Genomic DNA, 22,036 nt, shown 5'->3' on the forward strand with positions numbered 1-22,036 from the left:
CAGGGGCCATTGTGCTAAACAGGAAAGCCAGCCTGGGGTTGGGGATGTGTATTTAACGTCACATTCCTTTTTAAAAGTTACTGTGTGGGTAGGAAAATTGCTTCCGGAAGCTTCACAGTGGTGGATCCTGGGGGAGGAAAAAAAAATGAATGGGGTTGTTCCCTGACAAAGAGGCCACAGGCTTCCGCGAAAATGGGCTCTGGGCTCTGGGCTCTGGGCCTTATCTCAAAGCTGTGGGCTCCCACCTACTCTGGAAGTGGGAGCTGACAGCTGTGGGGTGGATAACAGAGTCCATTCCCAGCTGGAGTCCAAGCACCAGCCCTGGGAAGCCTGGCATTAGCACCGAGTACTCCCAGTCTTCTGGGTTCTCTGGCAAGAATGCCTGCTTCCATTTTTTCCTGCCCACCAACTGCTTGGCCCTACCAGCAACTACTGCTTAAAAAACACCCACAGACTCACCACATGTAAAGTCTTAGCATTTACTTCCCCCACACCAAATCCTCGCAACTGTCTTTACTGAAGCTCAACAGGAAAGCACGCCGATACGGAAGAGGCTGGCTTGGCCTTCGTGAACTAGCTGCTGGAGCTGCCTCAGGACCGGGGCGGCGCTTTGTGTGGGCAGCAAGGAGGGCAGCCAGCTGGCCAGCTGCCAGTCCCGCAGCCTCCAGAGCAGGTGCCGGGGCCTTCACAGGGGTGGGGGCAGGGCCCGCACCTCCTCGAGGCACTCGTCGTAGGCTTCCTGGTAGTCCTCATGGGGCTTGACCATGATCACGCAGGTGGGGCGCTTGGAGCCCGCGGCAGCTCCCAGGTCCTACGGAGAAGAGGAGAAGGGCTGTTGGGGAAGAAGGCCATGCAACTTGGATGCCCGGAGTCTCAAACAGATGACCCCCAGCCTAAGGCAGGTCCTCCGACTTGGTTGCCATCGTTTCAGCTCAGGAACTCTCAAGCCACATTTGCACAGTGGTGGGTCTGTTCTCCAGCCCCTGCCACCCCCCACTCCGCGTCCCTTCCCCCAGTCGTGGCCCCTGCTAGGTAAGGTCAAGGAGAGCTGCAGCTCCCCAGAACAATGAAACCCCTAACAGGACTCACACTCGTGCCATACTTTAGTTTACAAAGCCCACTCGTGGATGTCTTCTAGTTTTCAATCCCAGTCCACAGAGGAGGGGATTCCCACATTGTAAGAAGGGAACTAATATGCTGAGAGGTCATTTATCTGCAATCCTACAACTAGGAAGCAGCAGAGCCAGGCACCCACCCTGTCTGGGTAGGTGCCCCAGTCCACACCCCAGGCCCTCCCCCAGTGCCGACCAAGGCCCGAGGGTCCCATGTCCCTTACCGTCTTGGAGGGGATATATACATAGGGCAGATTTCGGTCCTCACACATAACCGGCAGGTGGCAGTACACCTCAATGGGCAATGTGTCTCCGGCCAAAACCATGATCCTGAAGAGAGAGAAATCACTTGTCATTTCCAGCTGGATCCTTCCTGCTTTTCAGCCATAACTGCTGCCTCTGGGCTGGGCCTTGGGGGTACAGCCCATGGTCATTAACGTGGGTATACAACCCTGTGACTGTGAGAACAAATTGTATGTTTGGGTGACTGCGTTCTTCTAGGGAGGCTGAGCTTTTTTTTAAACCACAATTTCAAATGTATCTCTATTCTAAGAAAGTTTAAGAACCACTGATCTAATGGGAGAAGCTGGCATGGCAACAAGGAAATGCCACCAAGTGTGACAAGCTATAAAGTGCTGGGACAGCTGAGGTATGGGAGTAGCGCCCTGCAGGAAGTGCTCGGCCCTCCTTGGAGAGTCAAAAGCTTTACCAGGGGTGACACGTAAACCAAGGCTGAATGAACGGACCGTCAGCCTGTGAGGGCTTAAAGCCAAGAGAAGCAGAATGGCACCACACAGCATGGGGGCTGAGCACAGCGTGGCAGCCCAAGGTGGCTTCAGAATCTAGGATGGGCTGAGAGGTGGGGAGCAACTAAGGAGAGAGAGAGGGGCAGGGGCCACATCTGAGGGCCCTGAGCGCTGGGCTCTGTCCTACAAGTGTCAGGCCACCCCTGAAGGCTTGCAGACAATCCTTAGCTAGGGTTCCTCGCTGGCAAGGTTGGTCTCATGCAAGGACCTCAAGAGCCCTGAAGACAGACGGAAGTGTCCCTTCTCCATGGATGCGCTGATAGGCAGAGAGGAGGAAAGAGGCCTGGCTTCCAAGCACTGCCTCAGTGCTTCTGCCTCTGCAGGCTCCTCTTCCTTTAAGTGGCCTTTAAATGTTGGTGTTCCTCAGACTGGGGTTTGGCTGCCCTCTCGTCACTCAATACCTTCTCCTGGGCTGGCAGGATCCTGGGCCGTGGCGTCAGCTGCCACCTATGTACTATCAACTACCAAATCTAGTCTCTCCAGCCCAGTCCTCACTCTTCCAAGCTCCAGCTCCACCTGCCTATTTAATATTTCTGCTGTGGACAGAGGTGGGGGCAGTGGCATGTGTCTCAAAGGCACCACAAAAACTTTTGTCTAAAACCAAACTCATTTCACACCAACCTCTACTGTTTGCTGTCGGTGAACAGGCCCTCTATCCATTCTGTTAACCATTTAAGTCAGAATCTTGAAATCAACATCTCTCCATATCCTAGGGTCACCTCAAACCCATCCACTTGAATTCTTGCCATCTCCACCCGATCACCAACCTAATCAAAATCACCCTCGCCTTTTCTGGACTCCAGTAGGCTCCAAATCTGTTGTCCCAAATCTACTCCTGCCTCACAATCCTTTCTTCCCTCAGTCCCCAGGAAAATCTTAAGAGTGTAGACATAGTTGGGGTACTCCCTGGCTTTACCCCTTCAATGCCACAGACCCCTTCCCCCAAACTCTGAGTACAAAAAAAAACATCCATTACCATGGCTTACAAGGACTTCTGCCTATCACACCTCCCCTGTCCTGGGGTCTTTATACAGGCCTCCTCCTACCCCCAATTAAGCCCTGTCTTCAGATCTCAACTCAAAAAGTAACTGCTTAGGGAAACGCCCTAATGCACCCCCCCCCCTCCAACCTTAACCCCAACTAGGGCATACTGCCCACTGAGCATCAAATCCCCCCAGCATTACTTCTTGGTCACCCACTGTGCCATGCACTGGGGATAAAGAGGCCAGGTTCTCAAGAAGCTTACAGCCTGGCCTATGTGGAAGCTAAGGGAATGAAAATGAAAATAAAAATTTCAGATTCTAATATATGCCAGGAAAAAAATCGGTAGGAAAGTGAAGTCGTTCCCACTGCACCCTATACTTTCCTTAATGGTCATCACAATTTGTAATGCTTCCCTTCCTGTGCTGCGGGCGATTATTGGATCAATGTCATATCCCCCACAGCGCCTGGCAAGGAACACAAGCCCAAAAAACAGTCGCTGAATGAATGAAACTGGAGTCCACCCAGTAACTGAGTTTACACAATTCGCTTCCCTCTGGAATTCACTTTCCCCAAGGCGTCCCTTTGAGCTCGTGTAAGTTACGTATCGGTATCAGTACTGAAGAACGTTTACCGGCTGCTTTTATGTCCTTCTGTAGGTGGAGCTGCGTCTCAGCCAGCCTGACTTAACGAGCATCTCCTAAGTGGTGGGGTTTCCGTTACCGTCTAGACATGCGGCGGGGAGGAGAATCCTTACCCTTTTTCGCCTTTGTTGAGAAATTTCTGAACCTCCTTTACCCCGCGCCGAATCTGCTTCTGCTTCACAGCTGCAACGACAGGAGGGTCAGCCGGGGCCCTGGCCCCCGCGTCCCCGTCCCGACCCCGACCCCGGCCTACCTTTCTTGATGCATTTGTAGAGTTTCCGCGTGAGGCGGCGAGAAGCCAGGGGCTGCGCGATGGGGTTCAGATTGACCAGCAGCTCGTGGTAGGTGCGCTCCCCGCTGCACGCCTCCGCGGGCGCCTCCGGCCCGTCGGGGTCCGGCTTTATTTTGGTCATAGCAGCTGCCCCGGGAAGACCCACTCCGAGAGGCGGGGAGCCGAATCCACGCGGCTAACCGCTCGGGGAACCTCTTCCGGGTCAGCCCTCGGGGCCGACCGTACACCGCGACCAATCAGGAAACGAGCGCCTCCAACGCAGGCCAATCGTAGACGCGCAGCCCCTAAGCCCGGAGCTGGGAAGGGGGCGGAGTCTTGGCGCTGGGAGGCGGGGCCTAGGGGCGGGGAGGGACTAGGACCCCGACTTCCGCCCTGCTGGGAGCCGAGCAGCTCCGGTGGCGCTACCTGAGGGGGCGTGGCCACGGCCAAGGGGGCGGGCCCCAGCCCGAAGGGCGGGGTCTGCGACGCGGGTGGAAGGCGAGGAAATCTGTGCTAAGCGATTCCAAAACACCTTAGACTCCGAAAAGTCGCGCCTCAGGTCCTGAGCTGGCCCTGGGTGCTGAAGGTGACGGTAAAAGCCCGACGCTGCTAACGGTTTCTTCCGTTTGGGCATAATTTCTCCTATTGCACTTTCAGGGACCGCAGCGCCCAGCTCTGAAAGATCTGGAGCAAGGGATGACCCGCTCCTTGAGCCCTTCGGCTTGGACCCCTTTTCTCCAGAGAGCTCCCTCTGTTCCAGCACCTTCTGCTCAAGTGCTACCTGGTGGGAATGGGTCCCCTGATGACCTTCTCTAAAGTGGCAGTCCCCCTCCCGACCTCCCGCCAGCACCCCGCAGCCCTTCATTTTCCTTATCATCCTTCCACAACCCTTATACATGTGGGAGGCATGGCTGAGAAAGAGCCAGGGCTGAAGGGAAAGGCAGCGGCAGCGCCGCTGTGAGCACCAGAAAGCCAAAGGCACCTGGCGCTGAGATTTTTTTTGGGGGGCGGGGGGATGGGGGGGACACAGACAGACCAATCTGAATGCCTCTGGAGGACTGGTGGACCGCGAGGCCAGGGAGGTGAGCAGACCCGCCTGGGTGGATCTGGGTATCACTGATAGAACTTTTGACCTTGTGAAACCCAAGCTGACTCTTGGCTGGATAGTTGCTTCAAATGAATTGCCTTTGATCGTGTGGTGAGCCCTCCATTTTTGCGGTGGTGTTAACAGGCAAGTGGAGTTGGTGGCCGTGGGACTGGTGGGAGTTAAGCCAGAGGTGTCCAACTTAAACACGGACTCTTTCAAGTTTTTCGCTTTGGAATTTCATGAGATGAGATGACCTCTCCTTGAGCTTTAGAACCATTTGTTACTGCCAGCTTTCGACCTACCACCGACAACCTTGCAGTACCATTTCCCAGAACTGGCAGGGACATCTTTCTCAAAGTTCCAGAAAATAGTTGAAAGACTGCAGTAACAGGGTGAGCACCAAATAAGGGGGTGGGTGAGAGGTGGGGAAGGCTATTTAAAAGGAGTAGGATCTCCTGGCACCCTGTTTGCCCCCCCACCCCCCCACCCCGCTCTGGCTCCCGTAGCACCAGCCTGTGCTCCCAGTGCAGGCCCCTGGTCCTGGCTCCTGAGGGAGCAGAGTAACCCTGGTGCACATACTGGGAGTGTGTAAGTCTGGTCTAATCGTCTGGTGGTGCCCTGAATGCAGAAGGTCACTTCCCTGGGTCTCCTGCAGAATGCTGTGGGACAGTAGTCAAGGGGCTGCCCGCGGCACAGGATTGCTGGCCAAAGGACAGACAGTGCAGTGCCTAGGATCCTGAGGAACCTGTTTCCTAGGAAAGAAGGGACATTCGTATCTGTGTAAATGGGAGAATTCTCAGGGTCACATGTGCAGGTCTAAGGCAGGACACATGCACTGAAAGGATCACCTACACTTTGGCCAGGTGCTTTCTCTCAGGTCATGGTATAGATAAGCTCTGAGGAGCGCACTTGCACAGATCAATCTGCAAAGACTGGGAAAGGTGTTTTCTTTTGCACCCCCCCCCTTTTTTTTTTTAGCTCTTGTCATTCAAGGAAATCTCTGTCATAACACTAGCTAGGTACAAGCTTCATGAGCAGATGCCTGGGAGTCTAAATTCCAGCAATAACACGTTAAAATATCAAAATGTTCAGGTTTCGGCAAAAGATTACAAAACATAGAAAGAAACAGGAAGTGATGGCCCAGGCAAAGGAGAAGATTAAAACATTAGGGGAAGCAGATGTGGCTCAACTGATAGAGCTTCTGCCTACGACATGGAGGACGCAGGGTTTATATCCAGGGCCTCCCGGCCTGTGTGGTGAGCTGGCCCACGCACAGTGCTGTCACATGTGCAAGGAGTGCGCCCCGCAAGGAGAGCCGCCTGGCATGAAAAAAGCGCAGCCCGCCCAGAAGTGGCACCGCACACACCAAGAGCTGACGCAGCAAGATGACACAACAAAAAAGAGACACAGTTTCCCAGTGCCGCCTGATAATACAAGTACATGCAGAAGAACACACAGCAAATGGACACAGAGAGCAGACAATGGGGGGGTGGGGAATGGGAGAGAAATAAATAAATCTTTAAAAAAAATAAAACATTAGAAACTCTCAATGAGGAGGATCAGACCTGGGATATACCAGACAAAGATGTTTGAAAAATGGTCCTAAATATGCTCAAAGAGCTAAAGGAAAACATGGAAAAATAACTAAAGGAATTTAGGAAAACAATAGAAAGAGAATACCAACAGGAATATGAAAATTTTGAAAAGGAACCAGAGCTGAAGATCGCAGTAACAGAAATTAAACATTCCCTAGAGGGGTTCAAGAGTAGACTGAGGCTGGCAGGAGAGTCAGTAAACTTGAGAAGGCAACTGAACTCATCCAGTCTAAGAAGCAAAAGGAAGAAAGAATGGAGAAAAAAGAACGGAGCCTGAGGATCCTGTGGGACACCGTCAAGTGTACCAATATATGCACCGTGGAAGTCCCAGAAGGAGAAGAGAGAGAGGAAGGGGCAGAGAGAATGTTAAAAAAAAAAAAAAAAAAAAGTGGCTGAAAACTTCCTAAATTTAACAAAAGACATGAATATACACATCCAAGAGGCTCAACAAACTTCAAATAGGGATGAGCCAAGTAGACCCACACCACACATAATCAGACTGTCAAATGCCAAGGATAGAAAATTCTGAAAGCCTCAAGAGAGAAGCAACATGTCACATACCAGGGCGTCTCAAGATGAAGTGCTGATTTCCAGTGGGAAACCATGGAGGCAACAAGGCTGTGGGATGACATTTAAAGGGCTGAAAGCAAAAAATCCTGGCAACCATGAATTCCGTATCTGGCAGAACTGTCTTTCTCAAATGAAGGAGAGATTAAGACGTTCTTAGGTAAACAAGAACCAGGGAAGTCCGTCACCACTAGACCAGCCCTCCACGAGATGCTAACGGGAGTTAAAAGGAAAGGACAGGGAAGCAGATGTGTCTCAAGAGGTTGGGCTCCCGTCTACCATATGGGAGGCCCTGGGTTCGATTCCCAGAGCCTCCTGGTGAAGGCAAGCTGGCCCACACTGTGAAGGGCTGGCGTAGCAAGGTGACACAACAAAAGGAAACAAGCAGACACAGAAGAATGCGCAGTGAATGGACACAGAGCAGACAGCACAAATGGCAAGGGGCAGGGAGAATAAATAAAAATAAAAAAGGAAAGGACAATAGACAACTAGATTGAAGTCATGTGAAGAAATAAAGATCCTCAGTGAGGATAATGACATGGATAAGTAAAAATGCCAGTACTATTATATTTTGTGTTTGTTACTCCACTTTTTACTTCCTATAGGATCTGAAAGACAAAGAGAAGGGAAAAAAAAAACGAATTCAGTGGTTTTGGGCTCAAAGTATAAACATGTACTTGTGACAGAAACTACATAAAGGTGGGGGGACAGAGGGATATAGGAACATAGTTTGTGTATCTATTGAAGTTAAATTGATATTAAAGCAAATGAGATTGTTGCAGATTTAGACTGTTGAATTTAAGCCCCATGGTATCTACAAAGAAAATATCAGAGAATATGCAAGCCCATAGAAACAGAAATTAGAGTACCAGTTTCCAGGGGCAGGGGGCAGAGGAAATGTAGGATTTTTGTGTGGGGAAGTGCAAAAGTTTCAGTAACAGAAGGTGGTGATGGTAGCACAATATTGTGAATGTGATAAATCCCACTGTATGCTTACGAAGGGTTGAAATGGAAAAGTTTCTGTTGTACGTAATGTTGCCACAACTTTAAAAAAACAAAAGAGCAACTGAGGAGACAATGACAATTGAATGCAATAAATGATCTTTGGTGGGATCTAGCAAGGGAGGGAAAAAAGCACACAAGGACATTTTTGGGACATTTGAAAGAAAATTAGAATATAGACTTTTAGTTTACAAAACACTGCCAAGGCAATATACCAGAAATGGGTTGGCTTTTACAATGGGGACTTATTAATGTATATACTTACAGTTCTGAGGCTGAAAAAATGTCCGAATCAGGGTGAAGTTCTTTCCCCACCAGCTGCCTGCGATCCTGGACTCCTGTCACATGGCAGGGCACAATGGCAGTGCCTGCCGGTCGCTGCCTTCTCCCCCTGCGCCCTTGCTTTCCGCTTGCTCGCACAGCACTCTCCCTGCTCCTGTGGCTTTCTCTCTCCTGGGTTCTGTTGATTAAAGCTTCTGGCTTCTGGGACTTCCTCAGCTTCGGGGGTTTCCTCTGTGTCTGAGGCCTCTTTTCTCTGTATATTTACTCATTTATGAAGTACTCCACAAGAGGATTGAGACCCACTCTGGACGACACCTTGCTGATGTAATCTAATCAAATGGCCTTTAGCTGAATCTAGTCTAAGCAAAGGTTCCTGCCTGCAATAGGTTTATACCCCCAGGAATGAACCAATTTAAGAACATAATTTTCTGGGATCCACAAACGACTCAAACCACCTTAAGCTTCATATCAATGCTAAATATCGTGAACTTGATAACTGCACTTGAGGTGGTTCCGTAAATGAATATCTTCGTTCTTAGGAAATGGACATAGCTGTATTAAGTGTTCAAGGAACATGATATATGCAACCTACTCTTCAGTGTCGAGAACATGGATAGATAAATAGACAGATGGATGGGTAGAGAGAAAGAGAGAATGTATCAAATGTGATAAAATGTTAAAAGTGTTGAATCTGGGAAATGAATGTGGCTCAAGCAATTGGGCTCCCGTCTACCATATAGGAGGTCCAGGGTTCGATGCCCAGGGCCTCCTGGGGAAGGCGAGCTGGGCCCACACAGTGAGCTGGCCCATGCATAGTGCCAGCCCATGCGGGAGTGCTGCCCCACGCAGGAGTGCCAGCCAACCCGGAGAGCTGGCGCAGCAAGATGACTCAACAAAAAAAAGATACACAGAGGAGAGACAATAAGACACGTAGCAGAACAGGGAGCTGAGGTGGCACAGAGAATGATCACCTCTCTTCCACTCTGGAAGGTCCCAGGATCAGTTCACAGAGCCTCCTAATGAGAATACAAGCAGACATAGAAGAACACACAGCAAACAGACACAGAGAGCAGACAACTGGTGGTGAGTGGGGGGGGGGATAAATAAATAAATCTCAAAAAAAAGTGTTGAATCTTGGGAAGTGGATGTTACTCAAGCAGTTGGCTTTGAGTGGGAAGTCCCAGGTTCAGTTCTTAGTGCCTCCTAAAGAAGATGAGCAAGACAACAAGCTGATGTAATGGGCCAGCACAACAAGCTAACACAACAAGATGATGCAATGAGAAGCAACGAGGAAACACAATGAGGGATACAACAAGCAGGGAGCAGATGTGGCTCAAGCAATTGGGTGTCTCCCTCTCACATGGGATGCCCCAGTTTCAGTTTCTGATGACTCCTAAAAAGAAGACGTGCAGACACAGCATACAACAAACAGACTCAGCAGACAATGAGCACAAATGGCGGGGGGAATAAGTAAGTAAAATAAATCTTTTTTTAAAAAGTGGTGAATCTGGGTATCAGGTGGGATAGGAGTATGTTGGAGTTCTCTGTATGGGGCTTGTATTATTTGTGTAAATATACTGTAAATTTGAACATATTTCAAAAAAAGAAGTAACAACAACAATCCTTTAGCTATCACCCTGACTCCTCATCTCGCTATCCCTAAGCGAGCACAATCTACTCTCTATCTCTATATATTTGCCTATTCTGGATATTTCATAGAAATAGGATCATATGCTGTATGGTCTTCTATGACTGGCTTCTTTCATTAAACATGTTTTCAAGATTCATCCATGTTGTACTATGTATCAGAACTTCATTACTTTTTTATGGCTGAATAAAATTCCATTGTATGTATGTACCACATTTTGTTTATACGGTCTTCTGTTGATGGACACTTGGGTTGCTTCCACTTTTAAAAAAAAAAGATTTATTTATTTATTTATTTCTCTCCCCTTCCCCCCCAACCCTGGTTATCTGTTCTCTGTGTCTATTTGCTGCGTCTTCTTTGTCCGCTTCTGTTGTTGTCAGCAGCACGAGAATCTGTGTTTCTTTTTGTTGCGTCATCTGGCTGTGTCAGCTTTCCATATGTGCGGCACCATTCCTGGGCAGGCTGCACTTTCTTTTGCGCTGGGCGGCTCTCCTTATGAGGCGCACTCCTTGCGCATGGGGCTCCCCTATGTGGGGACACCCCTGCATGGCACGGCACTCCTTGTGCGCATCAGCACTGCGCATGGGCCAGCTCCACACGGGTCAAGGAGGCCCAGGGTTTGAACCGCGGACCTCCCATGTGGCCGATGAATGCCCTAACCACTGGCCCAAGTCCGCCGCTGCTTCCACTTTTTTACTATTGTTAATAGCACTGTGATGAACATTGGGGTACAATTATCTTTCCAATCTCTGCTTTCAGTTCTTTGTATATATATCTATGGTGGTTTGGAGCTATGTAACTCAGAAAAACATGTTCTCAAAGTTAATCCATTCCTGTGGGTATGAACCCATTATAAGTAGGACTTTTTTTTTAAGATTTATTTTTATTTCTTTCTCTCCCCCCCACCCCCCATTGTCTGCTCTCTGTGTCTCTTTGCTGTGTGTTTCTTCTGTGTCCGCTTACATTCTTGTCAGTGGCACTGGGAATCTGTGTCTCTTTTTTGTTGCATCATCTTGCTGCATCAGTTCTCCATATGTGCAACGCCAGTCCTGGGCAGGCTGCGCTTTTTTTCTCACAGGGCAGCTCTCCTTATGGGGCACACTCCTTGCACGTTTGGCTCCCCTATGAGGGGGACACCCCTTTGTGGCAGGGCACTCCATGTGCGTATCAGCACTGCATGTGGGCCAGCTCACCACACAGGTCAGGAGGCCCTGGGTTTGAATCCTGGACCTCCCACGTAGTAGGCAGATGCCCTATCAGATGAGCCAAATCCGCTTCCCTAAGTAGGACTTTTTGATGACATTACTTCAGTTAGGATGGGCCAACTCAATCAGGATGGGTCTTGGTCCTGTTACTGGAATCCTTTATGAGCAGAATGAAATTCAGACAGAGAGAAACCCAAAGAGGGAGCAGCCAGAATTGAAATCAACAGAACCTGAAGAGAAGGGAGAGTCCGCCATGTGCACTGTCATGTGATGGAAGCACCCAGGACCAAGGATCTCCAGCAGCCAGCCCTAGATTGTCAATCTTTTGGGGAGGAAAGCAAAGCCTTGATTACTTGATTTGGGCTTTTTCCTAGCCTCAAAATCTTGAAGCAATAAATTCCCATAATTTTAAGCGAACCTATTGCATGGTATTTGCTTAGCAGCTTAGGATATTAGGACAATAACCAAGAGTGGAAGTGCCAGGTCATATGGTAATTCAGTTTAACTTTTTGTGAACCACTAAATTGGTTTCCACAGTGGCTGCACCATTTTACGAGGATTCCAAATTCTCCATGTCCTCACCAACACTCTTTTAGTAACAGCCATCTAGTGGATATGAAGAAGTATCTCAGTGTGGTTTTTATTGCATTTCCCAAATGGCTAATGATACTTAGCATCTATTCATGTGTGTATTGGCCATTTGTATAACTTCTTTGGAGAAATGTCTATTCAAGTCAATTGGCTATTTTTTGTTTGTTTTAAATTTTTAATGTGGTAACATAAAATTTCCCATTTTAACCACTTTCAAGTATATAATTCAGTGGTATTAATTGCAACATTCACAATGTTGTGCTACTGTCCATTAACAAAATTTATCATCACCCTAAACAGAAACTCTCATCCTTGAAGCATCAACTCCTCATTTGCCACCCCCACTCCTGCCCCAGGTAACCTGTAATCTAGTTTCTATGTTTATAAATTTGCATATTCTATTAATTTCATATAGGTGCCACCATGCAATATTTGTCCATTGTGTCTTACATAGTTTGCATATATTTTCCCCCATTCTATTGCTTATCTTTTTTTAAAAACATTTCCATTGTTCCAAATAGGAACTCTGCACATTTTTAAAAAAGATTTATTTTATTTATTTATCCCCCCCTTGCCACTTGCTTGCTGTCTGCTTTCTGTGTCCATTCACTGCACATTCTTCTGTGTCTGCTTGTCTCCCTTTGTTGCATCATCTTGCTGCACCAGCTCTCCATGGGTGCAGGCCGTCAGCTCTCCACAGGACGCAGGCCAGCTTGCCTTCACAAGGAGGCCCTGGGACGTGAACCCGGGGTCTCCCATATGGTAGACGGGAGCCCAATCGGTTGAGCCACATCCATTTCCTGTCTATTGCTTATCTTTTTTTTTAAAAGTTTTATTCACACACCATATAATACATCCAAAGTACATAATCAATGGCTCTCAGTATAATCAGAATTGTATTTTCATTCAAATGTTTTAGAACATTTTCATTGTTCACTGGCAATTTTTTAATTAGGTTGTTTGTCTTTTTGTTGCTAAGTTATAAGAGTTCTTTATATATTATGTATATTAGACCCTTATCAGATATATGATTTGCAGCTATTTTTTTCTCATTTTGTAGGTTGTCTTTTCACTATCCTGATAGTGACGTTTGCATGAGTTTTTAATTTTGATAAAGTCCAATTTATCTATATTTTCTCTTGTTGCTTGTACTTTTTGTGTCATATCTAAGAATCCATGACCTAATCCAAGGTCCTGAAGATTTCCTCTTATGTTTTCTTCTAAGAGTTTATAGTTTTAGTTTTTATATTTATGTCATTGATCCATTTTGAGGTAATTTTTAATATGGTATGAGGAAGGGTCTGATTTCATTCTTTGTAGGTGGATATCCATTTTACCCAGACTATGTGTTGAAGAAAGTATTCTTTCCAATTGAATAGACTTAGCACCCTTGTCAAAAAATCAATTGGCCATTGATGCATGGGTTTATTTCTGAGCTCTCATTTCTGTTCTATTGGTCTATATGTCTGTCCTTGTGCCAGTACCATACTGTTTTGATTACTGTAGCTTTGTAGTGTGTTTTTAAGTTGGGAAATGTGAGTCGTCTAACTTTGTTTTCCTTTTCCAAGATGTTTTTGGCTATTTGGGGGCCCTTGCCATTCCATACAAGTTTAATGATTGGCTTTTCCATTTCTGTACAAAATGCTGGTGGAATTTTGATTGAGATTGTGTTGATTCTGTACATCACATTGGGTAATCTTGAAATCTTAACCATATTAAACTTTCCAAACCATGAATCATGCTATCTTTCCATTTAGTTAGGTCTTCTTTAATTTCTTTCAGCAATGTTTTATAGTTTTCAGTGTACAAGTCTTTTACATCCTTGATTAAATTTAATCCAAAGCACTTTATTCTTTTATATACTATTATACATGGAAATGTTTTCTGATTTTCTTTTCAGATTTTTCGTAACTGGCACATGGAAATGCAGCTGAGTTTTGCATATTGATCTTGTACTCCACAACTTTGCTGAATTTGTTTATTAGCTCTAGTACCTTTCTTTGGGGTTTTCTACCAGTGGGGAAAGTTTAACTTCTTCCTCTCCAATTTGGATGACCTTTATTTCTTTTTCTTGCCTAACAGCTTTGGCTAGATATTTCAATATGATGTTGAACAATAGTGGGCATCCTTGTCTTATTCCTGATATTAAAGGAAAGTTTTCAGCCTCTCACTATTGAGGGTTATGCTAGCTGTGCATTTTTTCTATATGCCATTTATCAGGTTGAGAATCATTTGTCTTTTGATTGTTAATCAAAGTTAACGTTTAGGTATTAAATGAATCATTTTTTTCCTCTATGGCTTCTAAGTTTATGTCATGCTTAAAAAGTTCTTAAAAAATAAAAAGAACTCATTCATCCCATGAATATATAGATATCTGTCTATATTTTCTTCCAGTGCTTTTATGGTTTCACTGTTTGCAGACAATTTTTTGATCTATCAGGTTTAATTTTAGAGTTAGGAGCAAGGTAGGGTACAAAATTTACTTTATCCCAGGTGACTAGCCAATTGTCCTTGAGACTATTTATTGGATTCTTTCTCTTTCATTCACTCATTTAAAATGCCTTACTGTATGCTGGGTTCTAGTATGTAGCTGGGTCTATTTCCAGCTTCTCTATTCTTTTTCTAGTCCAAAACTGCTTTGATAGCTGTCCTGCTTAAAAAAAAATTTTTTTTTTCAATATTTAATAGAGTTTGACCAATTAAACCAATTCTTGAGGAAAGTGTGATGTGGTGAAGGGGGCAAGGGCTTTGGAGTCAAATAGACCAGGATGTAAACTCCAGCTACACAGTTCATCAACTGTTTAACTTGGGACCAATTATTGACCTTTACGGTGTATCAGTTTCCCCCCCTTTAAAATGGGATGAGGATTAAATGAGGTACTGTCAGGACACGCCCCGGGCCGCTGTTGGACCCGAGCTCAACGCAGGGAGGTTCGCTCTGGCCAGCTCTTCCACCTGGGCCACAGGGCACCTGCCCTGGCCCGCGCTTTAGAGGGCCCCACTCTGCCTCTCTCTGGATGGGCCCCTCCCCAAGGGGTGAGGAAAGTGCAGGTCAAGGGAATGTTCCCATTCATTAAAAAAAGAAAAGACTGAGCACCTGCTATGCGGGAAACACTGTCCTGGGCATGGGAGGCAGCAAGGGTGGACTAAAGAAAGTCCTCAGCTCCTTAGATGTGCCCCACACAACCCGGTGCTGCCTTCCAAGACCGGAAAGCATAGAAAGCTCTAGGAATATAGATTTGGAACCGAGGAAGGGATCTGGAGAAACCTGTTCCCTGCTGAGATTTGTTGGATGGGTAGGAGTTAGCCAGGTAGAGAGGGGTGAGGCTTTGGGAAGGCCTGGAGGTGAGAAAGGAAGGAGGGCAGGAAGGCGAGGGCAGCGCCCCAGACGGCCCAGTGGCAGGGGTCCAGCTGGATGGGCACCCTTCTTGCTTACCAAAGCTGTGCTCCTTGTCGACCTCCGGGAGGCCAGAGACCGTCCCGTGGGCCCTCGGTGCCCGGCGGTACTCAGAAGACATTGCCACGAATGAACTTGATGGGGTTTTGTTTTCACCCGGAGGCTGCTGGGAGCCACTTAGTTGGAGAACAACATGATTAGCGTTGCGTTTTGGAAGATCATGCAGGCAACCATGGGGGCAATGGAGAAGTGGGCGGTGTGTCTGGGGACGGGGCAGGAAGAGGAGGACGGCACGGGACCTGCTGTGGAAGGCCAGGTGAGTCACGAGGGTGGCCTGGACCAAACTCGGGGCTGTGAGGTGGGAGCTCAGGGAACCACTGTGAGTAATATGTTGGACTTTGAGATGGGGCAAGGGGGATGGGAAGGGGGCAGAGTCCCTAGCCAGATGGAGTACACAGAATTTCTGAAATAGCCCTCCGAAGATGCTCTACCCTAATCCCCCAAGCCCGTGATTAAGTCAGAGATATCCCTCCTGCGAGGATGTTATAGTCCATGGCTCAGTTGACTTAAAGAAAGGGAGACTGTCCTGGATTATCTGAGCGACCCCAAATGATCACACGAGCCCTTAAAAGCAGAGTGCTTTCTTTGGCTGATGGCAGAAAAGGAAATCGGAGAGATTCAAAGCACAAGAATGGGAAGCAGATTTGGCTCAACTGATAGAGCGTCCACCTACCACATGGGAGGTCCAGGGTTCAAACCCAGGGCCTCCTTGCCCATGTGCCGTGCCACGCAGTGGTGTCCCCCGTGTAGGGGAGCCCACACACAAGGAGTGCACCCCATATGGAGAGCCGCACCTCATGAAAAAAGCGCAGCCTGCCCAGGAGTGCTGCTGCACACACAGAGAGCTGACGCAGCAAGATGATGCAACAACAACAAAAAAGAGACACAGATTTCCGGTGCCACTGACAGGAATACAAGTGGGCACAGAAGAACACACAGCAAATGGACACAGAGAGCAGACAACTGGGCGGGGGGGGGGGGGGGGGGGGGAGGGGGAAGGGCGGGGTGGAAGGGCAGAGAAATAAATAAAAATAAATAAATAAAATTTCAAAGCGCGAGAAGAGCGGCACATGGTTCCTCTCTCTGAAGGTAGAGGGGACTGTGAGCAATGCCCCACAGCCGAGAGTGACCCCTAAAGAGGACCACCTGAAAACGGGCTGGCACAGCAAGATGACACGACGAGATGACACAGTGAGGAAACACAATGAGAGACACAACAAGCAGGGTGAGCAAGCGGCTCAAACAAGACAAAGCGGATGATTGCAAACAACGAAGGGGGAGGGGAATAAATATAAATAAAAAATTTCTTTAAAATAATAATAGGAATGAGCTTGGAAGAGGCTCCCAAGAACAGGGCTGGCTGAAACCTCCATTTGAGCCTCATACCTCCCTGAGCAGAGCGCTCAGGCAGGCAGCGTGGAACTTCTGACCTGCAGACTGCGGGGTAATAACTGGGAGTGGTTTTAACCCCCTAAACGGTCGTCCCACTGAAAAGGAATCCGCTGGGTCTCTGAATACTTTCTCTGAATTGAATGACACAGGCAGAGGGGCAGGTCAGGACAGGCTGGCAGGGAGAAGTGGTCTAGGAGGAGTTGGAACGGCTAATCACGACTCCAAACTCCTCAGGCCTTGAAAGGATTAAGTGCACATGAAAAAAAAAGTGCCTAAAAAACAGCGGCCCGCCGGGGTCGCAGCCGGAAGGAGAGGGAGAGCCGGCCCGAGACGCGCGGCTGGAGACCTGGGATCCCTGCAGGGGAGCCTCTGCGTCGGGACCTTTGCCTTCCCAGAGTCGTCAACTCCGCGGTGACGCGAGGCTGCAGGGGGCGCGCCCACCGCCCAAGCTGGGCGGAGCCCCCGGGGCGGGGGTGGCGGGCGCCCGGCTCCTCTCCCTCGCTCCTACTGCCCCCCCGTGGAGCCGCGCGGGACTACCGGGAGGCCCCTGCGGCGGCGGCGGCGGCGGCAAAGTTCGGTCTTCCTTCAATGGCTGGGCTTGATGGACCGCTGCTTTCTAGCTTTATTTTTGGAAGAGACGGATGGGATCACGGCCCTACTCCTAGGATGTGAGATTTGGAATCGGTTTTTCTGTTTGCTTTTTTCACAGGTTCCGGGGATTGAACCCGGGACCTTTTACGTGGGAAGCAGGTGCTCAACCACGGAGCCACACCTGCTCCCCTGTTTTAGGGCCCATCTAGTCAACCTCCGTGTGTTACAGAGGGGAAGGATGAAACCTGCACGGGGAGAACCACACAGCTCCAACTCAGGGGCAGAGGCGGGAGTATATATAACCCAGGGGCTCTTCCCTCCCTCCTTCCTTTATTTATTTTTAAAATTTGTATTCCCCTCCCCCCTAGGATGGCACCCTCGTCTGTTTGTTGGTTTTGCTCCTTGTTTGCTTGTTCTTTCTTTAGGAGTTACCAGCAGCCAAACCGGAAACTCCCAAGTGGGAGGCAGGTGTTCCACTGCTCGAGCCGCATGCGCTTCCCCTCGCTCATGTATGAACTCACCACACCTTCCCTGATCAGGCCTCCAGCTGGGGGCGGTGAGAGGAGGAAACTGCAGGCAGCAGCCGGCCGCTCCCTTCTTATTCCCATGTCGTGTCTGTAGACCTCAGTGCTCAGGATGAACGGAAAACTCCACGCTGCCAGGTTTCTGGCTGTGCCTTCCTTTTCTACACAACAGCGCAGCAGTTATTTGTCTCTTTCTTCATGAGGGGCAGTGAGGAGACAGCCAGGCTAGAGAGGAGAGGATCTGGGGGCAAACTGCATTGAAAGTTTGGGGGATTGATTGGGAAAGGGTTGGGGGATCAGAAGCCCTCTAATTTAGATCAAGGTTGGCAGACTTTTCCCACGGAGGCCAGAGAGTAAAGATTTTAGGCTTTGCAGGCCGTATAATCTCTGCTGCAACTCCTCAGCTCTGCTGTTAGAGTGCGAAAGAAGCCGCAGACGATAGGTAAGCAAATGGCTGCTGCTGTGTTGCAATAGAACTTCATTTATAAAAACCAGCGGTGGACAGGATTTGGTCCGTGGGCTATATTTGCCAGCCCCTGGTTTAGTGGAGATGGTGGTGGGAATGGAGGTGACGGTGGTGGTGACGGTGGAGATGATGGTGGTGGGGATGCTGAAGGTCATGGGAAGGTGACCGTGCTTGTATTAGTCAGCCAAGGGGGTGCTGAGGCAAAGTACCGGAAACCTGTTCGGTTTTCTGAAGGGCATTTATTTGGGGTGGAAGCTTACAGTCACAAGACCATAAAGCAGAAGTTACCTCCCTCACCAAAGTCTGTTGCCACGTGTTGGAGCAAGACGGCTGCCGACGTCTGCCAGGGTCCAGCCCTCCTCTTCCTCCTAAGGCTCCGTGGTCCCAGCTCCTTCTGATCTCAGCTATAGGCTGGCAAAAGGCTTTGTCCTTCTCACGGGGGCTCGATTCTTCCTGGGCTCAGCTGCTCTGTTCTCTCCACAAGGGCAGCCATGGACTCTCAGGCTCTCTCTTCCTGGGTCTCTGCTGTGTCTGTGGAGCCATCTCTACTCCTCTGTGTTCTTCTGTGTGTTTACTTCCCGGGGCTCCAGCATCAAAACTCTAAATGTCTCCTCCGCCCTGTCGTTTTCTTTGTGAGTTTCCACCCACCAAGGGAGCAGGGACTCCACATCCTACTGACGTGGCCAAATCAAAATCCTAATCATAGTTTAATCAAGTAGAAGTGAAACCTCTGAATTTAATACACTCTAATATGCCCAGAGGAAAAGACCAGTTTATAAACACAACCCAATATCTATTTTTGGAATTCATGAACAGTATCAAACTGCTCCAGAGGTGGTGGTGGTGGTGGTGACGGAGGAGATGGGGTGCTGACGGTGAACGTGGTGGGTGACGGCAGCGGTTGTGCTGGTGGTGGGGGTAGCTTCCCCTGACCCCCACCTCCCCGCTGTCATCGTCACCATTATTTGGAGCCCAATTGTGGAAGGTCTTAGATACTTAAATCACCTGCTGGCAACACAGAGCCCCTAAGAAGTTTTATTTTATTTTTCAAAATGCTAATGTGATTCCTTGTTTTCTTTATTTTAATTATTATTATTTTTTAAAAGATTTATTATTTATTTATTTCTCTCCCCTTCCCTCCGTTGTCTGCTCTCTGTGTCCGTTTGCTGGGTGTTCTTCTCCATCTGCTTGCATTATCTGGCGGCACTGGGAAACTGTGTCTCTTTTTTGTTGCGTCATCCTGCTGCATCAGCTCTCCGTGTGTGCAGCGCCACTCCTGGGTGGGCTGCGCTTTTTTCACATGGGGTGGCTCTCCCTGTGGGGTGCACACCTTGTGTATGGGGCACCCCCGCATAGGGGTACCCCTGCATGGCACGGCACTCCTTGCACGCAGCAGCTCTGCACGTGGGCCAGAAGGCCCTGGGGATCAAACCCTGGACCCTCCGTAAGGTAGATGGACGTTCTGTCACTTGAGCCTTGTCCGATTCCCTAATTATTATTATTATTATTTTTTAGGAAATACTGGGGATCAAACTCAGGACCTTGTACATGGGAAGCAGGTGCTCAACCACTGGGCTACATCTGCTCCCCAGTTTTATTTATTTTTTATTAGAGAAGTTCTGGTTTACAGAACAATGATTCATAAAATACCGGTTCCCCATATACTACCCTCTTATTAAAAAATATGAAACGCTTCATGAATTTGCATATCATCCTTGTGCGGAGGCCATGCTAATCTTCTCTGTTTCATTCCAATTAGTATACATGCTGCCAAAGCAAGCTTACTTAACCTTGAATAGGTAATACAGTCACATGTTTCAAAATTGTACCAATAACTTATACAGCAAAAGTGTTCTTTCCAGGAAGCAGACGTGGCTCAAACAATTGAGCTCTTGCCTACCATATGGGAGGTCTAGGGTTTAATTTCCAGGGCCTCCTGGTGAAGGCAGCTGACCTGCACGGTGAGCTGGCCCGAGCAGAGAGGTGGCGCAGCAAGATGATGCAACAAAAAGAGACACCAGGGAGAGACAATAAGAGATGCTTCAACCAGGGAGCTGAGGTGGCATAAGAGAGTGAACACTTCTCTCCCACTCTGGAAGGTCCCAGGATCAGTTCCTGGTGCTGCCTAAAGAGAAGACTAGCAGACACAGAAGAACACACAGCAAATGGACACAGAGAGCAGATACCAAGGGGAGAGGGGAGAAATAAATAAAATAAATAAATCTTTAAAAAATAGATAAAAAAGTGTTCCTTCCATCCCTCTTTTAGTCACTCATTTTCCTAATGGACCAGGGAACAGTGCAGACCTGTTTCCTAGATTTCCGTAGATTTTCTCGATATGCACACAGATACTGCGTATTTTTTCCCTTTTTCAGAGAAATGCTAGCATCCTATGCAAATTTCAGCATCTTGCATTTTATTTTTATTTTTAAAATGTTTAGCATCTTTTTTCAATAGAGATTGTTCCTATAAAAGTTTATTGGTGCTTTTTTCCCTAAAATTTCTCATTAAACTGTTTTAATGGGTCTCAAAATTCTGTGACAGATTTTTGGTCAAGTTGTTTCCATTTAAAAAGTACTGATTTTAAAAACTAATTACTTAAAACTGCCACACAAAAACAAATGTTCTAAAAAAATTCCTTTCCTTCTGAAGGTTTTATGATGCACTGTTTTCATTCACCAGTCCTTTTTTTTTTAAGGATTTATTTTTTTATCTATTTCTCTCCCCTTTTGTGTCCATTCGTTGTGTGTTCCTCTGTGACTGCTTCTATCCTTATCAGTGGCACCAGGAATCTGTGTTTCTTTTTGTTGTTGTTGTTGCATCATCTTGCTGTGTCAGCTTTCCATGTGGGCGGCACCATTCCTGGGCAGGCTGCACTTTCTTTCATGCTGGGCGGCTCTCCTTCTGGGGTGCACTCCTTGTGCGTGGGGCCCTCCTACGTGGGGACACCCCTGCATGGCTGGGCACTCCTTGTGCGCATCAGCACTGCACATGGGCCAGCTCCACACGGATCAAGGAGGCCTGGGGTTTGAACCGCGGACCTCCCATGTGGTAGACGGATGCCCTATCCACTGGGTCATGTCTGCTTCCCAGACCTTTACTAGTAAACTTAAATGGCCAATTAAGACAAAGAGTTCTTTTTTTTTAAATTTCTCTCCTCCCCCCTGTCCAGTTGTCTGCTCTCTGTGTCCATTCGCTGTGTGTTCTTCTGGGACCGTTTCTATCCTTATCAGCTGCACTGGGAATCTGTGTTTCTTTTTGTTGCATCATCTTGTGTCAGCTCTCCGTGTGTGCAGCACCATTCCTGGGCAGGCTGCCCTTTCTTTCACGCTGGGCGGCTCTCCTTACGGGGTGCACTCCTTGCACATGGGGCTCCCCAACGCGGGGGACACCCTTGTGTGGCATGGCACTCCCTGCGCGCATCAGCACTGAGCATGGGCCAGCTCCACACGGGTCAAGGAGGCCCAGGGTTTGAACCGTGGACCTCCCATGTGGTAGGCGGATGCCCTAATCGCTGGGCCAAATCTGCTTCCCATTCATTTGTATTTTGTGATTATTCTTGGCATATATAAAAACCACCTTACTGAATTCTCTTACTGTTTATACTACTTCTCTTGGGGTTTCCATGGATACAATCATATTGCCTGCTAATGATGATCATTTTACCAACTTTTTTCCTGTTTCTGTACTTTTAATTTCTTTTGCTTGACTGATTGTATTGGTTGACACTCCAGAAAAGGTTCAACAATCGTAATGAAAAGGGGAAGCAGATGTGGCTCAGGTGACGAGGCTCCCACCTTCCACATGGGAGGCCC

The 22,036-nt window shown here is 48.0% G+C and overlaps 1 protein-coding gene and 1 non-coding gene across 2 annotated transcripts; both read right to left on the reverse strand.

Moving 5' to 3' along the window:
• Nucleotides 1-465: 465 nt before the first annotated feature.
• NHP2 (NHP2 ribonucleoprotein) lies at nucleotides 466-4,049 on the reverse strand. Its single transcript, XM_004463007.4, has 4 exons — nucleotides 3,797-4,049; nucleotides 3,657-3,726; nucleotides 1,337-1,442; nucleotides 466-811 (listed from the first exon to the last, which is right to left on the reverse strand). Exons 1-4 carry the CDS (start codon nucleotides 3,954-3,956, stop codon nucleotides 686-688), a joined length of 462 nt encoding a protein of 153 aa, XP_004463064.1. The 5' UTR covers nucleotides 3,957-4,049; the 3' UTR covers nucleotides 466-685.
• A 15,850-nt stretch (nucleotides 4,050-19,899) lies between these two features.
• LOC111765271 (U6 spliceosomal RNA) lies at nucleotides 19,900-20,002 on the reverse strand. Its single transcript, XR_002797661.1, has one exon. It is a non-coding gene; the product is annotated as a U6 spliceosomal RNA (small nuclear RNA).
• Between the last annotated feature and the right edge of the window lie 2,034 nt (nucleotides 20,003-22,036).

Source organism: Dasypus novemcinctus, chromosome 2 (assembly GCF_030445035.2).
Source record: "Dasypus novemcinctus isolate mDasNov1 chromosome 2, mDasNov1.1.hap2, whole genome shotgun sequence".
Lineage (NCBI taxonomy): Eukaryota > Metazoa > Chordata > Mammalia > Cingulata > Dasypodidae > Dasypus > Dasypus novemcinctus.